Source organism: Perca fluviatilis, chromosome 15, assembly GCF_010015445.1.
Source record: "Perca fluviatilis chromosome 15, GENO_Pfluv_1.0, whole genome shotgun sequence".
In the NCBI taxonomy this organism is placed as follows: domain Eukaryota; kingdom Metazoa; phylum Chordata; class Actinopteri; order Perciformes; family Percidae; genus Perca; species Perca fluviatilis.
In genome coordinates this window covers 16973835-16999864 of record NC_053126.1, presented here as the reverse complement: position 1 = coordinate 16999864, position 26030 = coordinate 16973835, and the positions used below count along the sequence as shown (strand labels likewise).

The window sequence follows — 26030 nt, the reverse complement described above, 5'->3', positions numbered from 1 at the left end:
TTGAGAAAGAATACTTTTCAAATACTGGAACTAATTAATTCCCCCAAGCATTTCATCAAGGTCCGATTATATGTAAGTGATGACCAGTGACATAACTTTTTAGACAACCTTATTTTTAATCTCCCTCTTTGTCTAAATAAATTAATAATAAATACATTACTGTACTCACTGGCCACTTGCTGATGTCATCAGGCCATTCATGAGGTGATACTGAGGCAGGCTCCAGACAGATCCTGTAATGAGACAAACAATAGACACACCTTATATGTACCAATCAGTATCATTTAATACTGTGCAATGAAGGAACTACTAGTGTATCTACCTGGGATCCTGATGGCACACGGAGCCATACTGTCTGTCTTTTCCATTTAACTGGGGTGTACTGGAATGCCTCGGCCATTTTACCCACACAGCTAGAGTACTCTAGAAATAAAACCACAAAAGAAGGGGTTAGAAATTCCCACAGCCTCTATCTGTAGTTGAATTAAAAAGTTTGAGGAAGACCATTTTTTTTTTTTACAGACCGAGCATTCCTCCTCTGAGGTTTGGACGCAGCCGGAACGATCGTTACGCACACAGCAGGCAGAGTTGCGTTCGATAGCTCTCTTTTCCCTGATAAGATCATGCACCTGTTTGTCCTGCCGCATGCATGGAGAGAATTTGGCCCCCAAGTGGATCAGAGCTTCCTAACAATGCACAGATAAGGGAAAAATCTAAAATGTAGTATTTATTTAAAGACATTTACACATGATTGCTGGTATTCTTGATATTCTATCAAGAGAAGAGTGCTCACCGACCCCGGCCCGATCCAAAAGTTCTCCTGCTGCACAAACTTGACATTTTCATACACACCTTTGTTTCTTAAAACCTACATCAGAAGACATCAAAATCACAACGAGTACAATAATTATGAAAGGAGTCATAATGAGATTAAAATATTCTGTGTTGACAAATCATCACAACTGAGCTGTTACTCACAGAATCAACTGTCTCATGCTGGGAAAAGCCCACTGGTGCAATACCATAGATGCAAACAGCCAGGATAGTGATGAGCAAATGGACAACGGTGATCCAGTATGTAAAAAAAGGTCTAGAGGAAATAGAAAGTATGTATTTCAAAGAACAGCAGCACTCATCATCCATCACTGTCATCCACTGAGGAAAGCAGAGAGAGAGTGTGCTCATTAGTCAGATATGGGAGAGGTGCAGTACCTATGGTCATCCATGTCCTCTATCTGCCTCTTCACGTAGCTGTCAATGCGCTTGCGATAGGTTCGGTTTGTGAGCTTCCCTACCATGCCCAATCCATAAGGCCTCTTCTCTCGGGCAAAAAGCTTCTTGACAGGTACAACAATGCGCTGGCCCCGCCGCTGTCCGGTAACACTCACCACCTCCTGCCGCAAGGGCACCTTTGGTGGACCTGGAGTTCCTTCTTTGGCTTTACGCCACCCTCGCTCCAAAGGTCTGGAACAGTTGGCAGAGGAGACAACACTTGATTACTTTTAAGGGTTCAGGGGCATCATCTGGCTAAATCACCAACGGGATCAATAATATTCATCTTTTTGTCAGATGGGTTATCAATAGAGCTGTTATGTTTACTCATGCTTAGCTTCTGAGTTTGATCAGTGCATCCAATTAGTGTATATCATATTTTCTTATATTGTACATTAATGGTGACTCGTGGTTTGACATTATGTGCAAATCTCATAGTGAAAACTGTTTTCCTGTAACATGGATCGTTATTATTTTAAAAATGTTGGTATCCGCGTAGCCTGAACGACTAACACGTGACCACACTACAGTAACTTACAGCATGAGATGACTTCTCTCTAGCTCTGTCTTATCTAGGGCACTGCCTGTCAGCTCCGTCTCATCCTTCTTGCTGCTGGGCTCTACTTCTTTCACGGCCGCCTCAGACAGTGACTCAAACACCTCATCTGCGTACGTGGACAACTCTTCCTGCATTAAAATATCCTAGGAAGAACATTGTGGCAATAAAAATAGTAAGTAATGCCATGGGTTTTCAAAATGAGAATTATTATTCAATTATAAATAAACATGGTTACACAGTAACGACAACATAACAACATTGTTGTTTTTACTGTCTTACTCTGGCAAAGAAAGATGTGTCTAGTTCATCAGGAAAGTCAACCATGTCCTCCTCCATGAAGCTGGCTGGGGTGAAGCTGCGTCTTTGGGTCCGTCTTAAAGTAGTGCTTTCCCGTATTGAACGCCCCTGAGAAACACACACACACACACACGTAATCTTTCCATCACAGCAGTTTACAAAGTAATACAGTATCAATAATGTCCAATAAAGTACAGTGTTTTAATAAATGTCTTTTTCTGTTTATTTATCATGTTATTTTTGCAAGCATTGCATACATATGTGTATTGAATCTGTTCAGTGGATCTCATCCCTCTCACTCACCTTGACCAACGCTGCTGCGGCCCTAAAGCTCATCTTTGCCACAGACTCCCTCTTACGTCGACGAGGCAGTCGGTTGAGACCTGAGCGGGAGCTGGTGAAGGAACAAAGCGAGGCGGCTCCAGGGGTGATGGGGGTTTGAGGCACGCTGAAGCCATCCACCTCCTCCACCATACGGAAGGCTCGTCCTCGTGCCAATGGGTCCACAATCTGAAAACCAATGGGTTCAACAAGTGGAAGTTATAAAGTATGTGAATATGAATTATCAAGAGACAGACATATTTTACTATTCAACACATGCTGTAGCCTACATAATGTCAATTCAACACTAGAGATAGACTCAAAATAAGGGGAATTTTTGGTCATAATGCACCTTTGTGCAAAGTTCATGTCCCAGTTGATATATTCAAGAACATCAATCTGTAATTTTTTTAGGTTAAAATACATGATTGTCCACTATCTGCATTACATTTTGTCATTAAAAATATGGATTAAAATTAAAACAGCAATAAGCAAAGCAACCCATACATTCCTTTACCTTTTGCATGCCATATTGTGAAGAAGGGACATAGAGAGGAGGCGGGGTCTCCGTGCTCGTTAAGGAGATGTTGTCCTGGCTGGGCAGATCCATCTCTCGGATCACCTGTGGTTTCAGCTTTCCGTAGCGCAGGCTGCAGTGGCGCAAGCTTTTCCTCTGCCATTTCTGGGTGGCATCTCCGTCCTTACTGACCCCAAACCAGTCCGCTGTTCCCCTAACACCACAAACATTGACCTTTCAGCTCTGGTTTGCCAAACACACACACTTTTTTTATTTCTCCCAGAGAGATTAAATGCTATATGGTTACGTGAAAGTTGAGATGTAGATGCACTCATTGATGACCCTCTTAAGAGGCCTGCATAAGGAGGAATGGGTCGGCAAACATGCGTCAAACTGATAAGACTGCACTTCACTAGATAGTGCAAGAAATAGGCACAGTAGAGGGAACAAGTCTGGGCATGTTAATGTCCAGGAACACTGGGAAGGACAGGGAGGCAGGTACACACACACACACACACACACACACAAACACACAAACACACACACTGAATGCATCTCTCCCAAAGTCTATAGGTTCAAAGAAAAAGAGAACAAGAGAGGGATTTACTGGATTCTGATGCTGCAAATAAAATCAAACTTATTCTGAGTTTCCTGTTTTTAATTGACACAAGCAGACAGAGAATTAACAAAGAACTGTGTTTTTTTTTTAGGTTTTACCCATGTTCTACTCCACTCCCATTGAAACATACCTTGATGAATATACATGCAATCACATTGTTGAAGTTGAAGCCTAATAAGTAACAGAGCAAACAATGTTACTGCACCCCGAGGGCAGGAAGTGGAAGTGGAACAATTCTTCAAAGGAAAGCTCAGGGAAGCTAGCTGTTTCTACACTAATTACCAGCTGCAGAGTGAATATTCAGTGAAGTTCAGTTACAATCTATTTCTCACTAGCTCAGCTCACTCTTTCTGTCAGTAAATACATTTTGCTGGTTGTCTGGTTCTCTGCTCTTAAAATATGCCTCAGTGACAAGATTGAACCTAAGATTGTAGCTAATATTCTAGCATATGTGTGCCTTTCTTTGCAGCAGTGGACATGCCCTCGGTAACCTTAGTTTCTATGAATATGATTACGTAAACATGGCCCAGACTTGTCTTATCAGTATCCACAAAAGAAGCCTTCAGACCTGGCATGTCAGCATTAAAACACTGGCCCACTAACAAGTATACTCAGAAGCAACAACTTCTTGTGATGAATGCTGTTTGACAGATGTGTAGGGAAATGTGTAGCCCTTCTCACTGCCTGGCTGGGTCATTACTGGAACATGACAGCTTTTAGTTTCAGGTCTTCTTTTGACTCCTTTAAAAAGAAATCTTTGTGGCGAAGATATGACTCACAGCTGCAACAGCTGATGACTGAGCGAGAAACAACAATTCTTGTGAATCTTTTGATGTGTGTCTCATATGTAACTATCTGTGACAAAGTGACAACATTGGCAAAACCATGTCAGAATTATCATTGTAAACTGTAAGCTAAACAACATACATACAGTGAGTATAGTCCTGACTCCTGACCCTAAACACTTGGAGTCTTGTGAGGGACTTCCTGCCGTACCTGAGCAGGGTTCTGGAGAGAGAGTGGTGTTTCCTGATGCTGCGGCGAGCAGCCCGCTGCCCCTTAATGGGAACCGTGTTAATTCGCTCAAAGTGCACCCTTCTGCTGCTGTGACCAGGCAGAGCAGGGCCGGAAGGTGAGAAGGGACAGAAGGAAGAGAAGAAAACAGAAAAGACAACAACAGGCAGTGAGAAGGAAATATGCAGCTGGACAGGGCTGTAGCCATCATGCAGAGAGAGCTAAGCAGACTGTTGGGTTAAGACTTGTTTTTTAAGAGATTTACAACATTAGTAAAAAAAATTACCAGGCATAGATAGATGATAGAAACAGTCATGCAATTTGGAAAAGGTAAGGAGAGCAGAAACACTGTAGTTACATTGAAAAGTTATTTATTTACATGCCATGGGAAACAGGCTGCTAAAATCTTCCATTTAACTACTGTAGCATTTCATTCCATAACCTACAAACTGCAAAATGTGCAAGTTCTTCATATTTTAATCTTGAAGCATGCTACAACCCACTTATATCAAGACATTAATATATAAATTCAGTGTATTGCTAGCTGTGTTTACCTCTTTATGGTCTGAGTGATGGATGATTGACGTTGTAAGACAGGCCGCCGGGTGTCAAAGAGGTCGCGGGGTGGGGACTGGAGGTGAGAGGTCTCCACTGGCATGCTGATACTGCGTAGGAACCCCTGCCTCTTCACCGGCTAAACAGAAAAGGACGCATAGGAAAAGTGTGAAAACAAGTCATGACAAAAATGACAAAAAACAAGAAGGGGATTCAGCAAAAAAAAACACCTGAACAAAAGTGGGTGGCTCGTCTAGTGACATCTGAGCCGTGGGAATGTCCAGTCTGAGCCAGGGAGGTTTCTTCCTCTGCAGGCTGCTGGTGCTCTCGCGCCGTGGTTCAGCCATGTTCTCTGTCCCACCCCAGGCCTGCCAGCTACACAGATAGAGACGGAGAAGACATTATCATGAGTCTCAATGAATCACATGTAATATTGAGTAACAACACATAATCAAAATTTAAGGGCATTGTTTGCAGTTATAAACATGATGGTTACAAAGATTTTGTGCTGCAAAATTGTTTCACAAGAGGGTGCTAAGGCCCCTTATTTGATGCAGGCATGGGCGTTCACATATTTCTGTTCATTGGATAGTTAAGGGAAAACCACTAAAAAACAGCCTGCAGCTGTTTTACCCCTTCCCCAAAACAGTTCACAGAGCCATTTAAAAAAGCCATAAATATGTGTACTGGATAGTGGGGAGGTTTGCAATCTTAAAAATAATCCCTTCATTCTACAGTTAAAATCAAATGTAATCCCTCTTTGTGGTTAAAAGTTGCTCTGCATCCAGCAGACATCCATCAGAGACTAATGACTGAGTATGCATTCCCACGACGAGGCCTGTGGACCAAAGGAGGTGCACAGTAAACCACCTAAACATCAGACAGCCTGCCTGTAGCTGCAGCCTTGTTATCACCAGGACCTCATTTTATTGTCCCACCATCTAACCTCATTTCTCAGGGCCTGGTGGTTCATTTCCTGTCATTTACTTAATTCCCATTATTCCCATGGAAAACTGAATTCCTTTACCCCTTACTCAGGCATCATTTGCACTTCAAATGATCAAGTGTGTGTATGCATATTTATGCATGTATCATTGATTAAAGCAATCATTCATTCTGCAGCCATGAGGAAGGTGCAAAATAATGACCACCTTTCTGCAAAGCTCAAATGTGTAAACTTGCAAACGAGAGTGTCTCCTCAACTATGGAGCTGTGACAAAACCAAATTAATTTGAAGAATCCCTTTCTCATTTTTTTATTATTTCTGTTTCACAAGATGGAATCGTTACACACTCAGTCTTAATGTCACATCAGGGGCTTTGAGCTTTTCAGCAGGTCATGTCCTCACTTTTCTTGTTACAGATGCAGCTCCTTGAAAAAAAGTCCACGGCTTCTAGTGACCACATCTGCTTCCCATCGCAACGCACCACAAGCTTCTGTTTTAGCCCAAGTGGTGATGGGAAGTGTTGTCAGTGGATCTCAGCAGAGACGCAAGGAAAACCTCAGACTGAGGGCAGCTGGGGTCATCACCAATGTGTTAATATTCAAACACGGTCTAGCTCTCACTGACAGGCATTTTTTAATCTACCAGTTCCCAGAAGGACACTGGTATAGTTACTATATCATATGCTGACATTTCTACCACAAAAACAGTATTGAGCATGCTACAAGAGGCAGAAAACCCTGATGGTATGTTTATAAAACAGCTGTGTGCATTGTATGTTATAGTGGTTTCATATTTCCTTCACTGTCAGTCTGGAAGGTTTTTGGCCTTTTGCACCTACTAGGCTTTTACATTGAATGTTGTCTGACCTCCAGTGACATGGTCTGGACTGTGATACCAGATTAGCAAGGCAGACTGGATCAAAACCGGCTGGTATAGAGTCAGAGACTGCCGAGTGTGGGAAAACGAGAGTGATAGGTGGATGAGGACCAGTAAACAGAGTGCAAACTGATATTTGACATATTCTGTTTCACTATGCTCTACTTGTATTACTAAAGAAAGGCTGTAAATACTGAGTCACAGAGAAGACTCATCACAGACTTCCTCTCTCTCATGGGCCAGCTACTAACATTAGGGAACTGCAAATCCATTATCTCAGCTTGTGCACAACAGCCCTTTCTCTTGCCTCAGGCTAAAACACCCTAACATTTGATTACTTTCACCATTAGTTCAAACAGCGGGGCTCCTGATATAGAGCAGATCAGTAAAGGGATGAGGCATCTGCTTCAGGGTAACATATTTGAAATGACTGGGACTGAACTAAAAGCAGACAGCAAGGGAACCTAATTTTCCTCCATGCTAAACATTGTTTGATTGCTTAAGCTTTGGCACCTCCTGATTTAACTAAGTTTGCCCTGAATGCTGTGTTGATGCTGCTCTGCCGCCAGAGAACGAAGGAGGGACGGGCAGAAGCAAACTAAACAAATCTCAATGTTCCTGTGCTGCGCTTCTCCTCCTGCTTAGGCTTTTTTCCTGCCTACGGTCTCTCACTCCTCTCTTCCTTGTATGCATGTGGTCTAATTTACAGGCAATTAGAGCTTCATAGTTTCTTTATGCCTGCTGTCTACTTGCTAGCCAGATTAAACCCACACAAACTTTAAAAAAAAACTCCAAACTATGTAAATAAAGTGAGAGGGTGGCTGGAATATTTCATAGCTTTAAATGACAGTGAGTACTAAACATCTGTATCTCCCACAGCAGCAAAAACGGTTTTCTGATCATGCCAAATACAAATGAACACATATACATCTAAAAGTAGCCTTGCAGAAGATGCCAGCAAAACATGATGCATCAAATGCCATGCTGCTATTGTTATGGTTTTCCATTAGCTCACTGATCAGTGGGTTGTAAGAGCATTTGGTCACAGCCCAAGGTAAACCTCCAACGTTTGACAGACAGCCAAGCCAAGTGCCTCAGAAGTCTGTCTCTCTCTTTCTCTCTCGTTCTCCTCCAAAGTCAACATGGCAACTAAACTGGCATGGGCCTTGCAACTAGTGTCTCAGGAGGAGTTTAGCTGGAACAGTTGGCATAGTCATTGGTCATACGCAAGCGTGGCTATGAGCGCCGACTCATTTCTCACTTTGAGGGAGCACTCAAAATATCTCTCATCCCCCATTGAGTGATGATTAGAAATCACTGCACAGAGAAGGAGAGACTCAAGGTTGGTGCCTGTCTGAATAAGACAGTTCTTCATAGGCAGAGAGTACTTCTGAAGAACAAATATCCTTGGGGGAAGGAGAGTTGATTGAATTTTGTGTTTGGCAATTATCCAGGCTGGAGGATTAGCCCTCCCTTGGCAGTTATCTGTTCATGGTCAAGTTTGACGGTTAAAGAAAATCAGTTGTAATATAATGGCTTAGTGAGACAAGACTATTCTATTGAATTCATTCAACCTGACCAACTGCTTAGCTAATGCACCACAATGTCTTATCTTACTGTCAAGGTAATTGCGTGTTTTTTTGGTTGAAATGTCGTACAGTATGGCAACAATTCAAAGCGTGTAATAGTTTCCTACAGTGTTTACATTCCCAGCACTGATTTCAGGTTCACATTCTTTAGACCACAATGATTTAATCTAGTTTTTCAAAAAGATTTGTTTTTATTTCACGATACACATCTGAAGAGGGAAAACACCCACACCCATAACTTTGTAATGCGCCTCACAAGATTGGCTTCCTGCTGTCGATTTTGCTCCTTGTGAGAATCTAACACTTCCTACTCAATTACAAGACCCATGGAAACCCTGCATGGATTGTTTTTAATTCTGGGGCTGACATTGCTTCTTTACAACACTTCTTCTCTCCATTAGGCAGGGGAAAACAGACAGGCAGACAAAACACAGAGGACAAACTGACATCGCTCCAGGTGCAGGGACATCCAGCAGGCCATAATGACGGGTTGACAGGCATAACCAGCACTCTTTTTCTCTGTCTGGGTAGCTGCAATCTATTGTATTACCTTCTGCATACAAACTCAAGCTCAATGATGTTTTCCATGCCATCATTTAATATAATCACTTGGTAATGGTCTCCAGTCATGCAGAAAAAGGCACTGGGTTATAGGCACAAAGCCACCTTGAACATATTCAAGCCGAAGTAAAAAAATCTAAGTGAGGATGGGGGCCGTGCTACTGTTTCATTTTGTGCTTGTTCATTGTGCACAACATAACCAGTTTTCTCTGACCACTCTCACGCTTCAAATATGTGCAGAGGCTTGCAAGAGAGCATTGCCCTCCTGTTACATTCACATTCATCATAAATAAAATATTACAGTAATCTGGTCATGGCCTCTTCTATATTGAATCTTTTTTTGCAGATGCCTTGTTTAAAATGTTCAGTCTTGAATTTATTGTGGTACATGAAGAGAAATTTAGAGAGCTATTTAAACTAAACATGTATAATCTAAAATCGACACATGACTTAACATAGCATGCATTTTAGAAAAATAATTTATGGATTAAACATTTCTAAGATAAAATATTTGTACATTCTTGAAATCTTCTACGTATATCCAGGGCCCTTTCGAATCTCAGTGCATGCCATACCCACATTCCTCAAGATCTCTGGCTGAAACTGAACCAAGCTGAAATGGCAGAGAATGAAACCACATGAAGTCTAACCATTACGGACAGGAGCTGGCTGGTTTCCGGGTACTCTGTGTACTCTACTGCTATGCGCTACTCTACAGGAGGCAGGCTAGCTGCAGCCACACTGAGGGTGGCTGACAGAGCCGTGTCACTGAGGCTGACAAAGCCTCAGGTGGCTGGCCAAGCAGGGCCCTGCTTGCTCCCAACAGGGAATATAAAGTCAGGGCGGACAGTGGACAGGAAGAATTGTTGCCTAGCATGCACAGGCAGGCGCCATGATGGATGACCTCATTCATCTGGTAGTAAGAAGGCCGGATACCTCATTCTTGAGAGCTGCAGCGCTTCCTCGCCCCAGGCCTTCTTTTCTCCTTTCCCTTTTCCATCCTTCTTTTCTTCCTGCATGTTGCTTCTGCTTCTTTCTCCACTATGGGTCAACCGTTTGACCACTTTGGCTCAAATAATTATTGTGTTGTTATCTAAACACTTTTCCATGTATTAGCAAGCTTTTTGATATTGAGTGCCGTTGATACAATTCTATGTAATGTATGCAGGTTTCAGATTGATTAACAGATTGCTGTCTTCCTGAAAACCTAATGGCACAAACATATTATGTTTGGTTTTCCCCATGCTCTAACAGTTAGTCATTCACTATAAATGTTCCTACTATCCATTGTTTTCTTATGTTTCACTCCATGCATAGGCAAGGCTTGACACTGGAAACAATGGAGGGAAACTAGGCTATTCAGACAATCACTCTCCCTGTTATTCTCTCACTAATATAACTAGAAACATTCTTGGTAAAGCCTCTTCTCAATATACAGCACAGGCCAAAAGTTTCGACACACCTTCTCATTCAATGTGTTTCTTTATTTTCATGACTATTTACATTGTAGATTCCCACTGAAGGCATCAAAACTATGAATGAACACATATGGAATTATGTACTTAACAAAAAAGTGTGAAATAACTGAAAACATGTCTTATATTTTAGATCCCTCAAAGTAGCCACCCTTTGCTTTTTTGATAGCACTGCAAACCCTTGGTGTTCTCTCAATGAGCTTCATGAGGTAGTCACCTGAAATGGTTTTCACTTCACAGGTGTGCCTTGTCAGGGTTAATTAGTGGATTTTTTTCCCTTATTAATAAAAAAGCAAAGGGTGGCTACTTTGAAGAATCTAAAATATAAGACATCTTTTCAGTTATTTCACACTTTTTTGTTAAGTACATAATTCCATATGTGTTCATTCATAGTTGTGATGCCTTCAGTGAGAATCTACAATGTAAATAGTCATGAAAATAAAAGGAAACGCATTGAATGAGAAGGTGTGTCCAAACTTTTGGCCTGTACTGTAGGAAGAAAACATACAAAGGAAATCAGACTTCTTTTTTTTATAAATGCCATCTAGATCAGACTTACTTAATGCTGCCAATATGATATCAATCTCAATATACAGTAGCTGTAGTTCCCTTAAATGGGATTTCATAATGATGAGCAGGAACCCATGACCACATAGTCATTCTAGGGAATGGGTGGAGGCATGTGGGAAACAAATGAATAAGCAACAGATCTGGCAATTCACCCAGCCAGATGAACTAAACATAAATCATTTGCACTTAAGGCATGTGTCTTGTGTAGTTCTTACAGGCATCTGAGGCCCATCTGTGCATTAATTGCAAAACTATGCTTTTGATCTTTATATAGCACACTGTGCTTCCGACCGGGGTTAAATTAAGAAGCTGAACAAACTACAAAGCAATACACTTTCATTTGTGTGAGGAGAACAAAAACTGAGAAGGAAACAAAGCACTAAAATAAACGTCTTTTACCGCAGAGCCGACATTAATGCAAGGTGACATAACAAGTTGCCAAAGTTGATTTGGATTCAGAGTTACATCTATGATTAAAGAGTAATTAGAGCATTTCTCTAATAAGTCTTTTCATTTCTGGCTGCTCTGGCAAAAATGGAAGCTGTGTGACTTAAACACATGGCTTCCACACATATTGCTCTTCAACAAAAATAAAATTGAGCTCTCTATCTCTCTTTCTGCCCATCTTACAAGGAAGAAAATACTCCGCAGGCCAAAGAGTGAAGTGCAACTGAGCATCAGTAAAGCGGCAGTCATCTGAATTGACCCTAGTGACATGTGACAGGCTGTCACACCAAACCAGCCCTTACGACATTAAAAAACACACAGAGAGACAGCAGAAATATCTGTCGCAGCTGAACCTGAGATCAAGTGTCACAGCTAGCGGAGGGGCAGGCATGGTGGGTGGGTGGGGCTGCTGTGACAGGCAAAGTCAGTGGTTGAGGGTGGTCATGGCTGACGGACCCAGCCTAGGAGGGTGGAGCAGCTCATGCCTTTTCTCATGTTTTCCTCCGTTCTTTAGCTCAGGCTGTCAGCACTCGGTGGGATTTTACAATGAAGACTTAACCTTTTAGTCTCTGTGGTTTGAGTCTGGACTGACAGATTTGTATTGGGTCTATTGCCAGGCTCCCTCGCTGTCATAACAGTGTTTACTAAATGACAGGATCAAGTGCCAGAGATATGAATAGCTCATGAAAGTATAAATGGCCTCCTAACAGCGGGCCGTGTGCATGTGGTATATTTATAGAGCTCAATTGCAAATGTACGTCTGGATGAAACTGTAGACCAACATGAAAAACATCCTGCTCCATATCTCTAGGCAGTGGGCTGTTTTCTGTCAAAAAAGTGCAACAACACCTCTCAAAAGCTGTGCACATCAAACTAGTTTAATGGAACTGGATGCGTTTATTTATCTCTGTGCAAGAAGTAACCACCACCAGAAGCAATATCCGTATTCACCATCTTACTGCCTGTCTGCACCGCTTCTCGTCTTCCTCAACAAAGCCTGATATATTGCCAGGCGAAAGCAGGTCCTAGAAAATTGTGCTTGCTTATTTTATCAGCACAATCCCCATGCTTTTCTACGGGCAGCAATATCCTGCACAGGAAATCAATATGAAGAAGAGGTGAGATGTGTTAAGAGTACACAGGAACAAAGATATACAATTACTTTAATCTCAGTGTGTTGACAAACAGCCGACTGAATATGACCTCTGCCTAGAACAAAGTTTTCCTCCTTTTTGCTGTACAGGTGAAACATTATTACATGCATGGCTAATTCAGCACTTGAATTATTTAGTCATTCTGCGCAGGTGAATTATTTACTACATACTTGGTACTTTCGCGGCTGTGCACATGGCCAAGTCCCCTTAGCTACGGCATCTCTGTTCTCAGGGTTGGTAACGGGCCTGTTTTAGCTCACAACAGATAGTAAAGGCTTGTCTTCACTTCTGTGGAAAAATAAGGTTCACTTAGTAAATCTGTGTCATGTCTCAGTTCAGAGCTGTGTTTGTGTCTCTAATCTTGAGGAAAAAGCTCTATTTTTACTTGGACTATTGCAATGTATTGTGTTACTGCTATACTACTTAGACATCACATTGCACAAACTGTTTAATGACTCTATATTTGGTCTGTATTTTTGGTGGACTCGTTACTGTATTTTGTATGTTTATATTTTGCGTATTTAATGTGTAACTCAATTTTGTCTTGAACGTTTATGCTTTGTCTTGGCCAGAATACAAATGTTAATTTGTTCTCAATCGACATACCTGGTTAAATAAAAAAACTCAGCGTGGGCTATATATATCTCACAGGCCAAGACAACTAAATTTGATTTAATACAATAACAAGGGAGTTGTGTGAATATTTCGGGACCACCTCAGTTAGATCAGGTAACACCCTGTTGAATCGGCTCACAGTTAAACGACCTTCACCACTTAAAGCAGTTGATAAGAAGTTAGTTTTAGTTTAAAGCTGGGACTCCAGCAGCCAGACCTGAAACCTCTTTGTTTACCGTAGAAGCTTATCTTCAACTTACTGTATCTCCAGCTGTACCCTACAAGGAAGCTTGGTGCCTAACACAGAGTGAGAAAATCTAGCAGCCCCTGAAACTGTACAACTCCACACTGATCTAAAAAGAGTATGTGCATGACAAACATGGACAGTTAATGAAATTCAACAAGACTGTGATACTCCAGAGGACCTGAACTCATCCCAGAGGCTAACAGAGACCTGTGGTAGATGTTTAAAACCAACAGCCCCACAAAGGGTTTAGAGTGATGAGAAGCAATACAAATTAACTATTATGTTTGCATATTACCAGGAATGAATAATAAGGAAATTAATATAATTTGATTTAAACGACTCATACATCTGAATTAATTTTCCAAAGCATGGAAATGCTTTCATTTCCATATTCCATCCATCCATCGTCAACCACTTATCCCGCGCAACAGGGTCGTGGGGCTGGAGCCAATCCGCAGCATACGTCGGGCCTGAAGGCGGGTACACCCCGGACAGGTCGCCAGTCCATCGCAAGGGCCACACATAGACGAACAACCACTCACTCACACATGCACACCTACGGACAATTTAGGGACACCAATAAACCTAGCCCGCGATGTCTTTGGTCCGTGGGGAGGAAGCCGGAGTACCGGAGAGAACCCACACAGACACGGGGAGAACATGCAAACTCCACACAGAAGGAGAAGGGCCAACGGGGTACGAACCCACAACCTTCTTGCTGTGAGGCGCCAGTGCTAACCACCGCACCACCGTGTCCCCTTCATTTCCATATTAAATTCCCAAATTAGCTGAGCTGTCAAACCAGACCAAAATAAGCCCTTGTCAAAGCTAAATGTCAAAGATCTCTATTTGCACTACTCGCCATTATCAGGAGATCAATAACATGAGCATCAGCCTTTCTGACAATATTGTAGTGTATTACTCACCCCTTGATCTGCCCTGGTTTGATGCAACATCTTAGATGTATGGCTTACTATGGGAAGACGCTTTAGACAACAAAGGGAAGTAAGCCATCTTTCTAGCAGGGCCCAGTCCTTCCAAACATGTCCTGAGAGTACAATCACCTCATTGTCTACGGGAGGTTTGACATTCTCTCTTTAAGTGAGTAAGAGGAGAATCTCAGAAACAGTGTGCCCTAACAACATGTGATCCCCATCTAAATAGTTTCCAGCATGATATCAGCCTGAATCAAGCCTACAAAAAGCTGCATTGTATGGCCTGATGTGGACTGGGCTGAACGAGAGTCATTGTGCAGCCTGATCGTAGTCAAAAAAAGCAAGAGCAAGCTGAAGTTTTCATTCCTCCATCAATGGAAATGGCGCACTAAGCAAATTCCCAGCTGACATAATTACTCAGGGTGAGGCGCATCTATAACTCCATTATAGTTTAGCAGAGATGTCGTATTGGCGTGCACGGTTAATGGACAAAAGCTAGATAAGCATTGAGTCATAAAAACAGAGAAAAAACAGCACAGTGTCATGCTACTGTCACAACTGTTTAGGTTTATCTTTCTGATCTAATCAATCAACAGGATTAAAAATACTTCACAAAGGAGAGCCATCAGCTCTGTCATCTCACATCCTCTGTGGGAGACCACCAGCATGGAGAGAGGTCAGGTTACTGCTTATTTTACAGAGGAGTGCTGGAAGGAAGGAAGTGCAGAGCAGAGGACGGGGGAGACGTGCAAAACGAAGGCAGGAAACACACTGCAGACCGGGCGCATTCTCCGTGTCCGGTCCACACAACCACGGAAACAACATACACTTGCTCACATGCACAGGAACACAACCACATTGCATGTGTAAACATACACATCCCATCCCTGTCCATGATGAGCATATGTCACTGTATGCAGAAAATGTTAGGCCTTAGGCTTGTTTGAGTCAGGCCAGCAGCCAACTCCGGCCTGGCACAGAGCTGCCAGAGAGAGAGATCTGTGTGTGTGTAGTGTGACATTGAAGTTGACACTTCTATTGAAGAGAGCAGATGATGTGTGGCCTGTAGCCCTGGCACAAAGGGAATTAGCAATATTAGCATGGATTCAAGCAGAGAGAGATTGGCTGTCTGGTTTTTCATGACACAGAGCTCTACAAAGTCAACCCCTAAGTTGGCGGTAAAAGGGGTTTCCAAAGGCAATAAGGAATAATTGAATTCTTATTATCTTACCATTACTATAAAATGTAGCTTCTCAAATGACAGCATCCACAGCATGATGATGATGGACTTTAGAGGTTAACAAATTGCCTAATTCAATTTTCCAAAACACTTTCATTCCACTTCAAAATCATTGGACCAACATATTACTCGACATATTACTTTACTACAGCAAATATCTTCAGGATTTGAGGATTAAAATGTAATTTATGTTGCGAAAGATTTTAATTAACAATATACTTTTTTCTCAAAATTGGTCAAAGAGAAGTGAACAAGTTGGAAACCCCCTCTTCAATTAATTTCTTCCAAGTCCAAAATCGCTGCTAAATGTCTCTAAAAGCACACTAAAGTGAACCTGTATCAACAAGAGAGGAGGAAGAGCCATATCAAGGATTGTGAGATTAAAATGGCATACCATGGCAATAAAAACTAAACACTATCTAGTCATGTTCAAGATAATGAATCATTCAATCTAATATTCTAATATTTAAATGTTTTACTAATGTATTCTTTTGACATGACTGTATTAGGAATGTATTAGGAATTTGATTCAAAGCCTCTTTCGTTTTTTTCATGACTCAACCCTCATAGCAAGGTCTAATTAAAGGTTTTTTACCCTTTCAATCTTTTAAAAATTGCTTATGATACACTGAAATCACTAAAATAAATAAAATTCTCCTTGACAGATTTGCAGACCTGTTACAGCCCAGAGTACAGATTATTGACTGCATTGATTTCACCACTGCAAGCTGTGGGCAAGTGTGCGGTGTGTATATGTGTATAGCCAGAGTTCACAGTCAAGTGAAGGACGGGGGATTTCAATTGAGGTTGTTGTGCCAGCAACCTCCTTTTGCGCCATAACACATTTAGTGTCACAAATCATTGTCACATAGAGGCAGATTTTCTTTCAGAAAATCTGTGACTTGATTTTGTCACAGGTAGGAGAACTTTATTTTATTTTTGCAGAGGCAACAGCCACAGAGACCTATTTAATCTTTAGGTTCCCCTCCCTCCAATACAGAGGGGAACCTTTTGTTCAACACACAACTCATTTGAATCTCTTTCATCTGATACACAGGCAAATATGCGGATGAAAGAAAAGCAGAAAAGGCAGAGAGCCATCATTAAAATGAAGTTTATCTTATTGGGAATGACTTATGGAAGATCAAGTTTGACCAACAGATAAGCGCTTGTTCGTAGCTACAGTAAGTGCTCTAGTTCCCAGCACTGCATGTGGTGGGAAGAGCACACAAATCAATCCCACATAAATCAACTACAAACTACCCTCTGCTCAAACTATAGTGTAGAAAAGAAATAAAATAAAGTTCACCAACAGTGTATTTCTGATATAGTCTCCAACATTTCCAACCCACAGGCGAAATCTGTTGGTCTGACAGTTACTCAGCCATTGTGGGAGGACATAAATGTGGGTCACAATGCATTTTGGCAGGGGCTGTGAACAATGTAGATGGTGGAGCAATGATTCAGATAAATGTGAGATGAGATTTGGGTCTGTGTCAAAGCAAGTGAGAATCACTCATAAAGGTGGCGCCATTTCTATGACTGGTTTTCAAAAGACAGTTCTCAGAAAGACCTTGCAGATAAATAAGAACATTCACAGATACATGTGTTTCTCTGCACATGGTAAATATTTGACTTGAATTGCACTGGATTCTGACTGGTCGCATTAGACACACTAATTCCTATAAGCATCAAAATCATGTTATACAATTTAATCTCATTTGCTTTTTTCCTAAACAATTGAATATTTCAGACTCAAGGGTAAAATAACAGAATTTCTGTTTAGTGTAATTTCACTTCTTTTAGAAATTCCATAGCCTCTGTTATAGGCTACTTTGAGGAAGCGAGGGGGCACCCAGGGGAACACGCAGAGGTGAGTCCAGGGTCTCCGAGCTGGGATCAGGGAGATGTAAAAGCAAGGATGATGGGGGCGGAAGGAGGAAGAATGAAGCTATGCAGCTGGGCCAAAAGATCAGTGGAAAAGTCCCAACAAAAGCACAGGAAAACTGGGAAGGCTCAGGGGCAGGTCCTGTGGGACAGTCACAGCCCCAGTAAGGGGGAGGCCTCCTCAATCCTGATTTAACTTATTTAACCCACCAGGTCACATACACACATGTAGGGATGCTTGCTTACTCTGCTCATGGTTTGACAACAAGCAAATTTTGTCATGCAAGAGTGACAAATACTCAATTACTTACTTGCTTATAAATGATCAGGAAATACAATTGGTAAGGAGACAGAATGTCTAGTTCAGACAAGATGAGAGAAGTGAAACAAGAAAAAAACTACTTCCCAGAGTGGGAGTACAAACCCTGACAGCGTCCAAGAATAAATTACTTTTGATTTGCATTACCGTTTGCCGAGTTCTGAGTGAATATGCTTTACCACATATTACGCTTCTAGCATGATGCCTTCACTATAACTGGGCGTGATCAACTGGGCACCATAAATGAGCAGCTTTACATCATTTTCCCTGGCAAGCGTCATTACAAGCTCTGTCAACTGGCAAATGGAAGGCTTGGCATGGGTGTGAGGAGAAGCAGAGGCAGTAGAAAAGGAAAGTTAAGAGTTACAGGATCAGGTATATGTATCTGATAATATGCCAATGGCGCCTGGCTAGTAAAAAAAAAAAAACAGCAGATTAACCAAAATCTATTTGTATAAAAGCACAACTGAAAAATTGAAATAAGACTTAAAGGTCCAATATGTAATATGTTTACTGTAATAAATCCATAAATGACCCCAATGTGTCATCAGGTATTAAGGAAACATGCTTAGTTGAAATACTATCTTTTCTGACAACAATGCTAGAAATGTCCATTCTGTGACGGATTTTCTGTTTGTGTTTTGGCCTGTGTGTTGTTATCAACTGCCCAGTTTCCCAACCAGGCCGGGTTGCCAGATATACCTGTAAAAACTTAAACCCAGCGCACTACAGCTGTAACGTTAGTACAGCCATGAAAGCAGCAAACAAACGAACGAATGGGATCAATGGAGATAGATTCTACCCAACATAAAAAAACGGCATGTTTCTAACAGTTGTGTGACCAGAGACGTTACAAACCCCGGGTAAATATTGGAGATGTATTTGAAAGATGGAGACAGCTTAGAGCCCAAAAGGACGCAGAGTTGGCTAATTTCCTCCTGAACAGGTAAGCATAGCTTCAGGCTAATTTATCACAGCTACTAGGGACGGGCATTTTATGTCATTTCAACATTTGTGTAGCTACTCACATTGAATTATATAGCTAGAGTACCCAAGTTGGTTAATCGCAAAAACAACTGAGACACAGCCAGTAAAGTGATCACGACTGGTCCTGGCTAACACCTCCATGCTAACCCTGTTAACTGCTAAAGTTACCGAAAGACCAGGCAAGCGGGCCACGGCTGTTTACAACGTGTAGCCTCTTCAGCGGCTGTAGCCGACAACGGTGTGTTATTTGAAGCCAAAAGAGGGGGGCTGTGAATCGGGAAGAGAGGACCTTGACTTTGCAGTGTGTTTAGCGATTGTTGCCGTAATTCTAAGCCAATAAAGAGTGTATTTCAGTCGGGTGGAAAAGGACGGCAAGGCAGTGGTATTTTTAGCGGTTCCTATCGTAATTCTAAGCCAACGAAGTTTCTGTCTGGCGTGTGAAGAGGACGGCAAGGTTGTGGTTTTTTTAGTGGTTCCTACTGTAATTCTAAGCTGAAAAAGTGTGTCTGTCAGTTGGGTACAGAGCTCTGCGTGAGCACGGACTGTCAATATAGCCAGCATCTAACGTTAGCTACTCTGCTGTGCTATGGCGTAATGTCAGGCTTTGTGTGACAAGCGTCTAGCAACATTGTTGGATGCTCCGGTCTCAGCCTGGCAACCAACGTGAACTTTGAGTCTGGGGAGGAGGTGGCGGGGGAGACGACTCGCTCAAGTATTTTGAATTTGTACTGCAGTAACTATTTTAAACACTAGCTGTCAGTATTACATATTGCACCTTTAAGATCCACCATGGGCATATTTTAGTGACACAATGAAAACACTCGTATTTCAACACTTAAATGGTTGAAGTTCAGTCAAAAAATTGCATTCAAACCAACTAAGATCCACCTCTTCCGAAAAAAGCCAGTAAAAGAAAAGTCACAGAGGATTCCAAAACACACCCTCATTTCTGGGAAAGTTGCTGCAGTGAGTTTGGCGCATGGTATGTGATGTTGGTGGGACTGTTGAAACTGTCCAGATATAACTGCATGTTCCATTCAGGGAACAGTCAACTTGAGTTTAGCAGTCTGGTATACAATGAGGATTCACAGCTTCTAGGTATGACGACCAACTGTGCCAAAGATAGAGGAGGGGGGGGCTATCCTATTTAAAACTGCACCCTCATCGCTGTTGTAAAAGTACTAGGATATGGTGTTCCTTGAGTGGGTTTCTGGTCTGAGAAAAAGTAAACAGAATACAACACAATGTTGTCATTACAGCATGTCAGCCCTGTGCTGCACTACAGTCTCCACTGTGGATTAGCAAGAAAAAACAACAACAACATTTTCTGGATATATTTTGAATATTATGTTCTGGTCCGTCTAACTCTTCTGTAAAAAAAATCCAATTTTAGAAAGGTTTTAAAGGTTGTAACTAAACGCTTTATCGATTAAATCATTTAATTACGAGGACAAACCAAGAACTTTTGGGTTGGCAGATTTTGAATCTTTTGTCTTTTTAGGTAGCTTTTTAACTCTTGCAGGACAACCCATCTCCAGTGAACAATCAAAAAGCAAAGTAATAATATTCATCTGGACAAAACTCAGTGCATTTCTAACAATTACACTGCAATGAGTAGCCCATCAAGTTGTACTACTGTTTTTTTAAGCCTGTGTGAGCTTTGAAACAAAACCCTCTGTCAAGTGATTTCACCCAGGTAAGACTACACAAACATATTTGACATATATATTCCAGTCTCGAGGCACTAGGTTAAGAAAGATATTTATTGAGTTATCTGTGGACACACCCTCAAACAGCTCTTCACACTTAAAGAGGAAGATCAAAGTTCAAGGAGCCATTGCTGCTTGTCTATAAGTGCTAGCCTACTGGGAAAAATTCCCACATCCCTGAAAATTAGCATTGTCCTGAGGTTAACCAGACTCGCACAACATGTCAGTGAGAACACAAGCTACGGGAACAAAAATTCCCTAAAAACCCCAAATTAGATGTTTTCATCTCAGCTACAGCCTAATGTTGGCCTGAACCAAATAACTGTAAAAACAATTCATAATAACCTGTATTTTCAATTTAGTCACTTCTCCAATTTTCTCCAAACCTGTGCTTCAAAAGTTTCTAGTAAATTCTGTGAATGCTGGTTCATGTATGGCCGTCTGGCTCATGACAGATGAGGTGCTGACTGAGGGAAGGGCAGAGTTTCATGTGGGCAAATGGAGGCCTTGGAGGCTCACAGGTAGCCCTGAAATAGCCCTGTTCCTGCATTATAGCATTACATCACAACTGACTTCCCCGTCATAGCTGCCGCTGCATCATGCCACCACCAAGATGTCATAGGATGGGTAGAACGGGATTCAACGGCTGCGAGTCACACAACAGAGCCGTCAACAGGGGAAGTTTGCAGGCAAACAAGCAGCCATAAGATGATGTATGAGCAACAAACACACTACACGTCCTGTATAATTAAAACCAATGCACCACAAAAATACATGTTTTTTTCCCTCTGATAATAAGGCAGAATGTGCTTACATTCCATAATGCATATGCATTACGGACACAAGAGACACAACACAGTTTCTGTTTTTCCACAAATGCCATATTATTTGACATGCGAGACAAATCACTGTTCCTGCGGCTGAAAACTTAGTCAAAACTGTAACCACATCAAAGTAAAAAAGGTACGAGCTGAGCGAGTACCAGCGAGAACTAGATCAAACACTGCCTGTGGGATCTCTTACCATCAATCCCCTGTAAAAACATACCTGACATGCTTTTAATGCTAATGTCTGTTGGAGCTCAGTTGTGGGAACAGTTGTAACCAAAATATTTAGCAAGAAAGTATGCGTATTGTCTCCAAAGTAGCAGAACAAGTTGGTTAACATGTTTGACCTCTCCAGATACTGCTGCCATGCCCCACATTTACAAATCAACCGATGAGACAATCTTCAATGTAGCAGTTTTCACACAAAGCTGCCCATGATGACAGTCTCAGAAATATGTAATTCAGCTATATATTACTTAAACTCATTAAGCTTTTACGAACACTTAAACAGTAGGTAGTGAGTAGGTCGATCACAACAATATTAGAATAAGTGGATAAGCACTGTTTAAACCAACAGAAACAGGTTTTATTTTAAATTATATTCAAGACCCTAAAGTTTCCAAAGATAATAAATATCTTGAGCAGACTTTTTGCAAAGGGAGAGTAAAAAAAGGCACACAATATAATATAATGATTCCTGAAGTATAAGGGTGCAGCAATAAAAAAAACATGGTTTCTTGTGTTTTGATATATTTTAAAGTAAGAATCATTTAGGCTCACTGAAGAGTTGGAAAACTAGAAAAAGAAGATACAGATTATAGAATATTAAATGATATTGTCATACAGTTTGGATTTTTTTAAATGCTGCTTAAGGGAACTTTATGTGAAAATCAGCATCCTGTCAGGGTTTAGCAGAATGTGAACATGTGAAATGCTTATATGAAAAGCACGCAGAATCATGAGATTATTCCTAAAGGATAGATCCATATAGTGGACTCATTTATGGAAGTGCCCATTAAATAATACAGAAAGAGACAGACTTAATATGGTATGTTATACCATCATATTATTTATTATTATTTGTTTAACATATGGTCAGAGCAACTTTACCTGGTCAGTAATAAATGTAAACTTCAGGTCGCACCCGAAAACAGGATTCTCAAGTGAACAAACTTTTGACACGTGATACAGATGTGTTTGTTGGAGAAAGAGCCTAAGGTTATTTAGAGAAGCATGTGCTCTGCACACATGGGACTGTTCAACTGTAACGCTCATTTCGCCTGAACTCAGAGCAAACTGTGTCCAGAGACTGAAGAAAATGACAACAATCACAGAGAGTACACCCATGTTCGGGAATAGGCAGATTTCAGATTTCAGAGGGCTTCTTCCAGGAAATCTATCGCTGCTTTGTAGTTGTGCGTCATCTCATCAGAAGAGCATCAAATCTACAAAGAAAGACCATTCTTGGCTAAATGACGGTGTCCTGCTTGAAGGTGGAGCATTCCCTCAGAAATCAACCAGTTTCTGACCTCTGGATTTAAAGGAAAATTCTCCTGCATGTTAACCTATATGAGAGAGTGTTAGAACGTGGTTTGATTAACCAGAATGACCCATATTGGACCACCACCCTGCCTAAAGACACAGATGTCTAAAAAAAATTTACATTTCAGTATGGTCTTTTGATTAATGGACAGCTTACAAACAAGGTTATGCACAATTTCAATACGTTTGGTCCATAATAAATACATCCTTGTCCTTAAATCGGAATTGCAAAAAATGTGTATAACAACAGCACTCATTTATAAAATTAAGGATTCATGTGGTAGACTGACCTACCCACCATACACTCAGACTCAGTCTGCTGAGTTCAACCAATAGCAGGCACAACATGAAAACTGAGATGTAAAGGAGTGTATACCATATAGCATATAATGCATATGTACAAATATGTATAACATATTAACAAAAATAAAACCACATTCTTACACTCTCTCATAGGTGAACATGTAGGAAAAGATTAGTTCAAATAGAAAAGGGTGAGGTCAAAAAGAGATTCAATTCTGATGGAAATGCCCCAGATGCATCATCTTGAAGCGATTAGGCCACATGTGAAAAACATCACTATGGTGCTACTGCGTAGTGATGCATGCTTTGAGATGTATGGCAAGAAATATCTATTAAAGAATGGCAATGAATGAAGGTTGATAAAATCATGCTCATTAGCTCTTTTGAAGGCAACACTGTGAAGAAGTTGTACAGGATTGTGAACTTGGCCAGACTGACAGACAGACAGATACCGCGCCATGAGTCATGCAGGCATGACTACAGTTTGGCCCCCTCAACAGCCCCCTGGAAAACTCACATACCAGCTAGTCAACACAGGCCAGTCTGGATGGTCCACCTGCCTCAGCAGAGCTACTCCCAGCTCCCTCCAAGTATCACGTACCCACATGCACCCACATAAACATCCAAACACACACACACACACACGCACACATTGGGAATACTCTCTCTGGGGTCCAGTTGGATCAGATACAGAGGATGAGCATGACTGCCACTATCACACATCAGAGCCCTGCTTTATTGGTGTGATTACATCATCCGAGCAATGATCCCCCTCCTTCCTTGCGATAAGGTTTCAGGAACACTGGGCACACAAACCAGGCCATGTGCTCCTATGTCCTGTCTGCCAAAATAACTCAGCAGTTTCTAATACAGTACGTCTATGGTTTCACTTCAGTCTGCCCAGGTATTGTAGGACATTGGAGCGCGTAACCTTTCCGATGTCAACAAGTTTGCAGTTTGTTAATATGTGAGCTGCCTTCCTGGAGCATTCAACCTCTAATGAGTCAAATCTAGACATTGAGTTAGCCCCTCCATTTGTATGATTTTGTGGAATTTGTGCCCTTCTGTGACTGTCTGTCATGAGTCACTTTGAGTCAATGTGTGTTAGTGCAAAGGAAAAGAATACTTTCAGGATCAAAGGGTTCGAGTGCAGGGAGATTATATGAGAAGCGCATGCTGTCTGCTGCTCTTTTCATCATAAATTATGTAACATTTGTGTGTAGTCATCAATAGCAAAGCAAATGTGTGGTGCTGCTATTTGTTAATTTAAAGAAACATGCATAAACATTCATTATTGCCTTTGATGAAAATGATGGTGATGGTGCTGATAATAACCAGGAGAAGGTGGAAGGGGAGGAAAAGGAGAAGGACTGGGAGAAGGATGAGTGAGGTCATCATGGTGTGACTTTATGCATGATGTATTGCATGATTAGTCAACAACATAGTAATTTAGGTAGCCTACATTCCTTTGGACAAAATTACAATTAGGCCAGGCCATCTTCCATCAGCCTCCAGTCACGTGAGCTCATGTTGCCTCAACTTGGTTCTAATGAAAGTAATCTCTCCTGAATTTGGCAAAGTTTAATTAAAAAATAAAAGTAATTTAGCTTCTTAGCCTGTGGCTCATTTTGGATATGAGGGTAATTTCACACATTGCCATCTCTTAAATGTTTCACACTTTGTTTTAAAAAAGATGATTGGGCCTAAAGGTAGCCCCAATTATACTACATGAGCACTATAAATAGCCTACTACTTTCACTATGATAACTCCACTACAAGCAGGGCAAACGGCACTGCACCCTGTAACCTAAACTATGCTCTGCTTACTATGTCCAGCCTATATGTGAAGGATTCCCATGTCGACCAATTGACCAATAATTCTATCTACTAGTAGCCTATAAACTCGTTTATCCTCCTCGATCACGACGCGTGAGCGCTTCCTACGCCTGCTGCCTTCCGTATGGGCGACCACAGGAGACAGTCATCAAATAATGACACAACTTACCCTTACAACAACCAGCTCAGATGATCTCCAGCAGTGGAAAAAAACAAATCCGGTTTCACAGATTTTTTTCCTGTCTGGCAGCAGATGAGTGATTTGTCACATCATCCTGATAGAGGCGCAGGAATAAACGCGCTTCTCTTTCCACCCTGCAGATGTCTTTAAGCCAAGCCCGGTGCCGTGGAATTAAATGTAGTCACTCTTGATCACACCAGCAGCAGAGGCAGCCCAGGGCGGTGTGGCCGAAATGTAGGTAGCTGCCGTCCGGTTCTCTGCTTCCCACCTACGGACAGGGCATTCCCACACTGCTCCATGAATCGACCCTGGGTAAGTTTTCTTCTGCCGGTTGTAGCCTAATTCAGTTGGCGGAGAGTCAGCCCCGCCCTGGACTGGAGACGGTCTGTGGAGAAGGCAAGCCCGTCAAGATCACTAACCAATCGGTGTGTACACAGGGAGGCGCTGCTTCTCCCGGTGAACTCCGGTGACTAAGCGATATCCTCAGCCAGAGTTGGGTCTGGGGACTGAAACCGGGGTTTAAATTTCTCCATTTACAGTGATTCTCCCAAAAATGTAAAATCCTCAGTTGGGCCCTTAAAATGGGCTACATGTGTAATGTATATACACTATAGTATTGAAATTGTAGCC

General features: G+C 41.6%; 1 protein-coding gene across 4 annotated transcripts in view; it reads right to left on the bottom strand.

Annotated features, from left to right (window-relative positions):
• Positions 1-25787, bottom strand: part of rhbdf1a (rhomboid 5 homolog 1a (Drosophila)) — a 29188-nt gene extending 3401 nt beyond the window's left edge. Inside the window, exons 1-14 of one of the 4 annotated variants that reach the window (XM_039825490.1) lie at positions 25389-25787; positions 5385-5529; positions 5154-5293; positions 4582-4689; positions 2967-3180; positions 2432-2638; positions 2111-2236; positions 1811-1974; positions 1213-1464; positions 979-1090; positions 794-868; positions 525-686; positions 323-423; positions 170-233 (exon numbers count right to left, since the gene is read on the bottom strand). In XM_039825490.1, the coding sequence (XP_039681424.1) occupies positions 170-233; positions 323-423; positions 525-686; positions 794-868; positions 979-1090; positions 1213-1464; positions 1811-1974; positions 2111-2236; positions 2432-2638; positions 2967-3180; positions 4582-4689; positions 5154-5293; positions 5385-5501 (1842 nt within the window). In that variant the 5' untranslated portion in view covers positions 5502-5529; positions 25389-25787. Of the gene's footprint in view, positions 1-169; positions 234-322; positions 424-524; positions 687-793; positions 869-978; positions 1091-1212; positions 1465-1810; positions 1975-2110; positions 2237-2431; positions 2639-2966; positions 3181-4581; positions 4690-5153; positions 5294-5384; positions 5530-14560; positions 14748-25388 lie in introns of those variants that run through there. The other 3 variants (XM_039825492.1, XM_039825491.1, XM_039825493.1) reach the window with 3 other exon arrangements.
• Between the last annotated feature and the right edge of the window lie 243 nt (positions 25788-26030).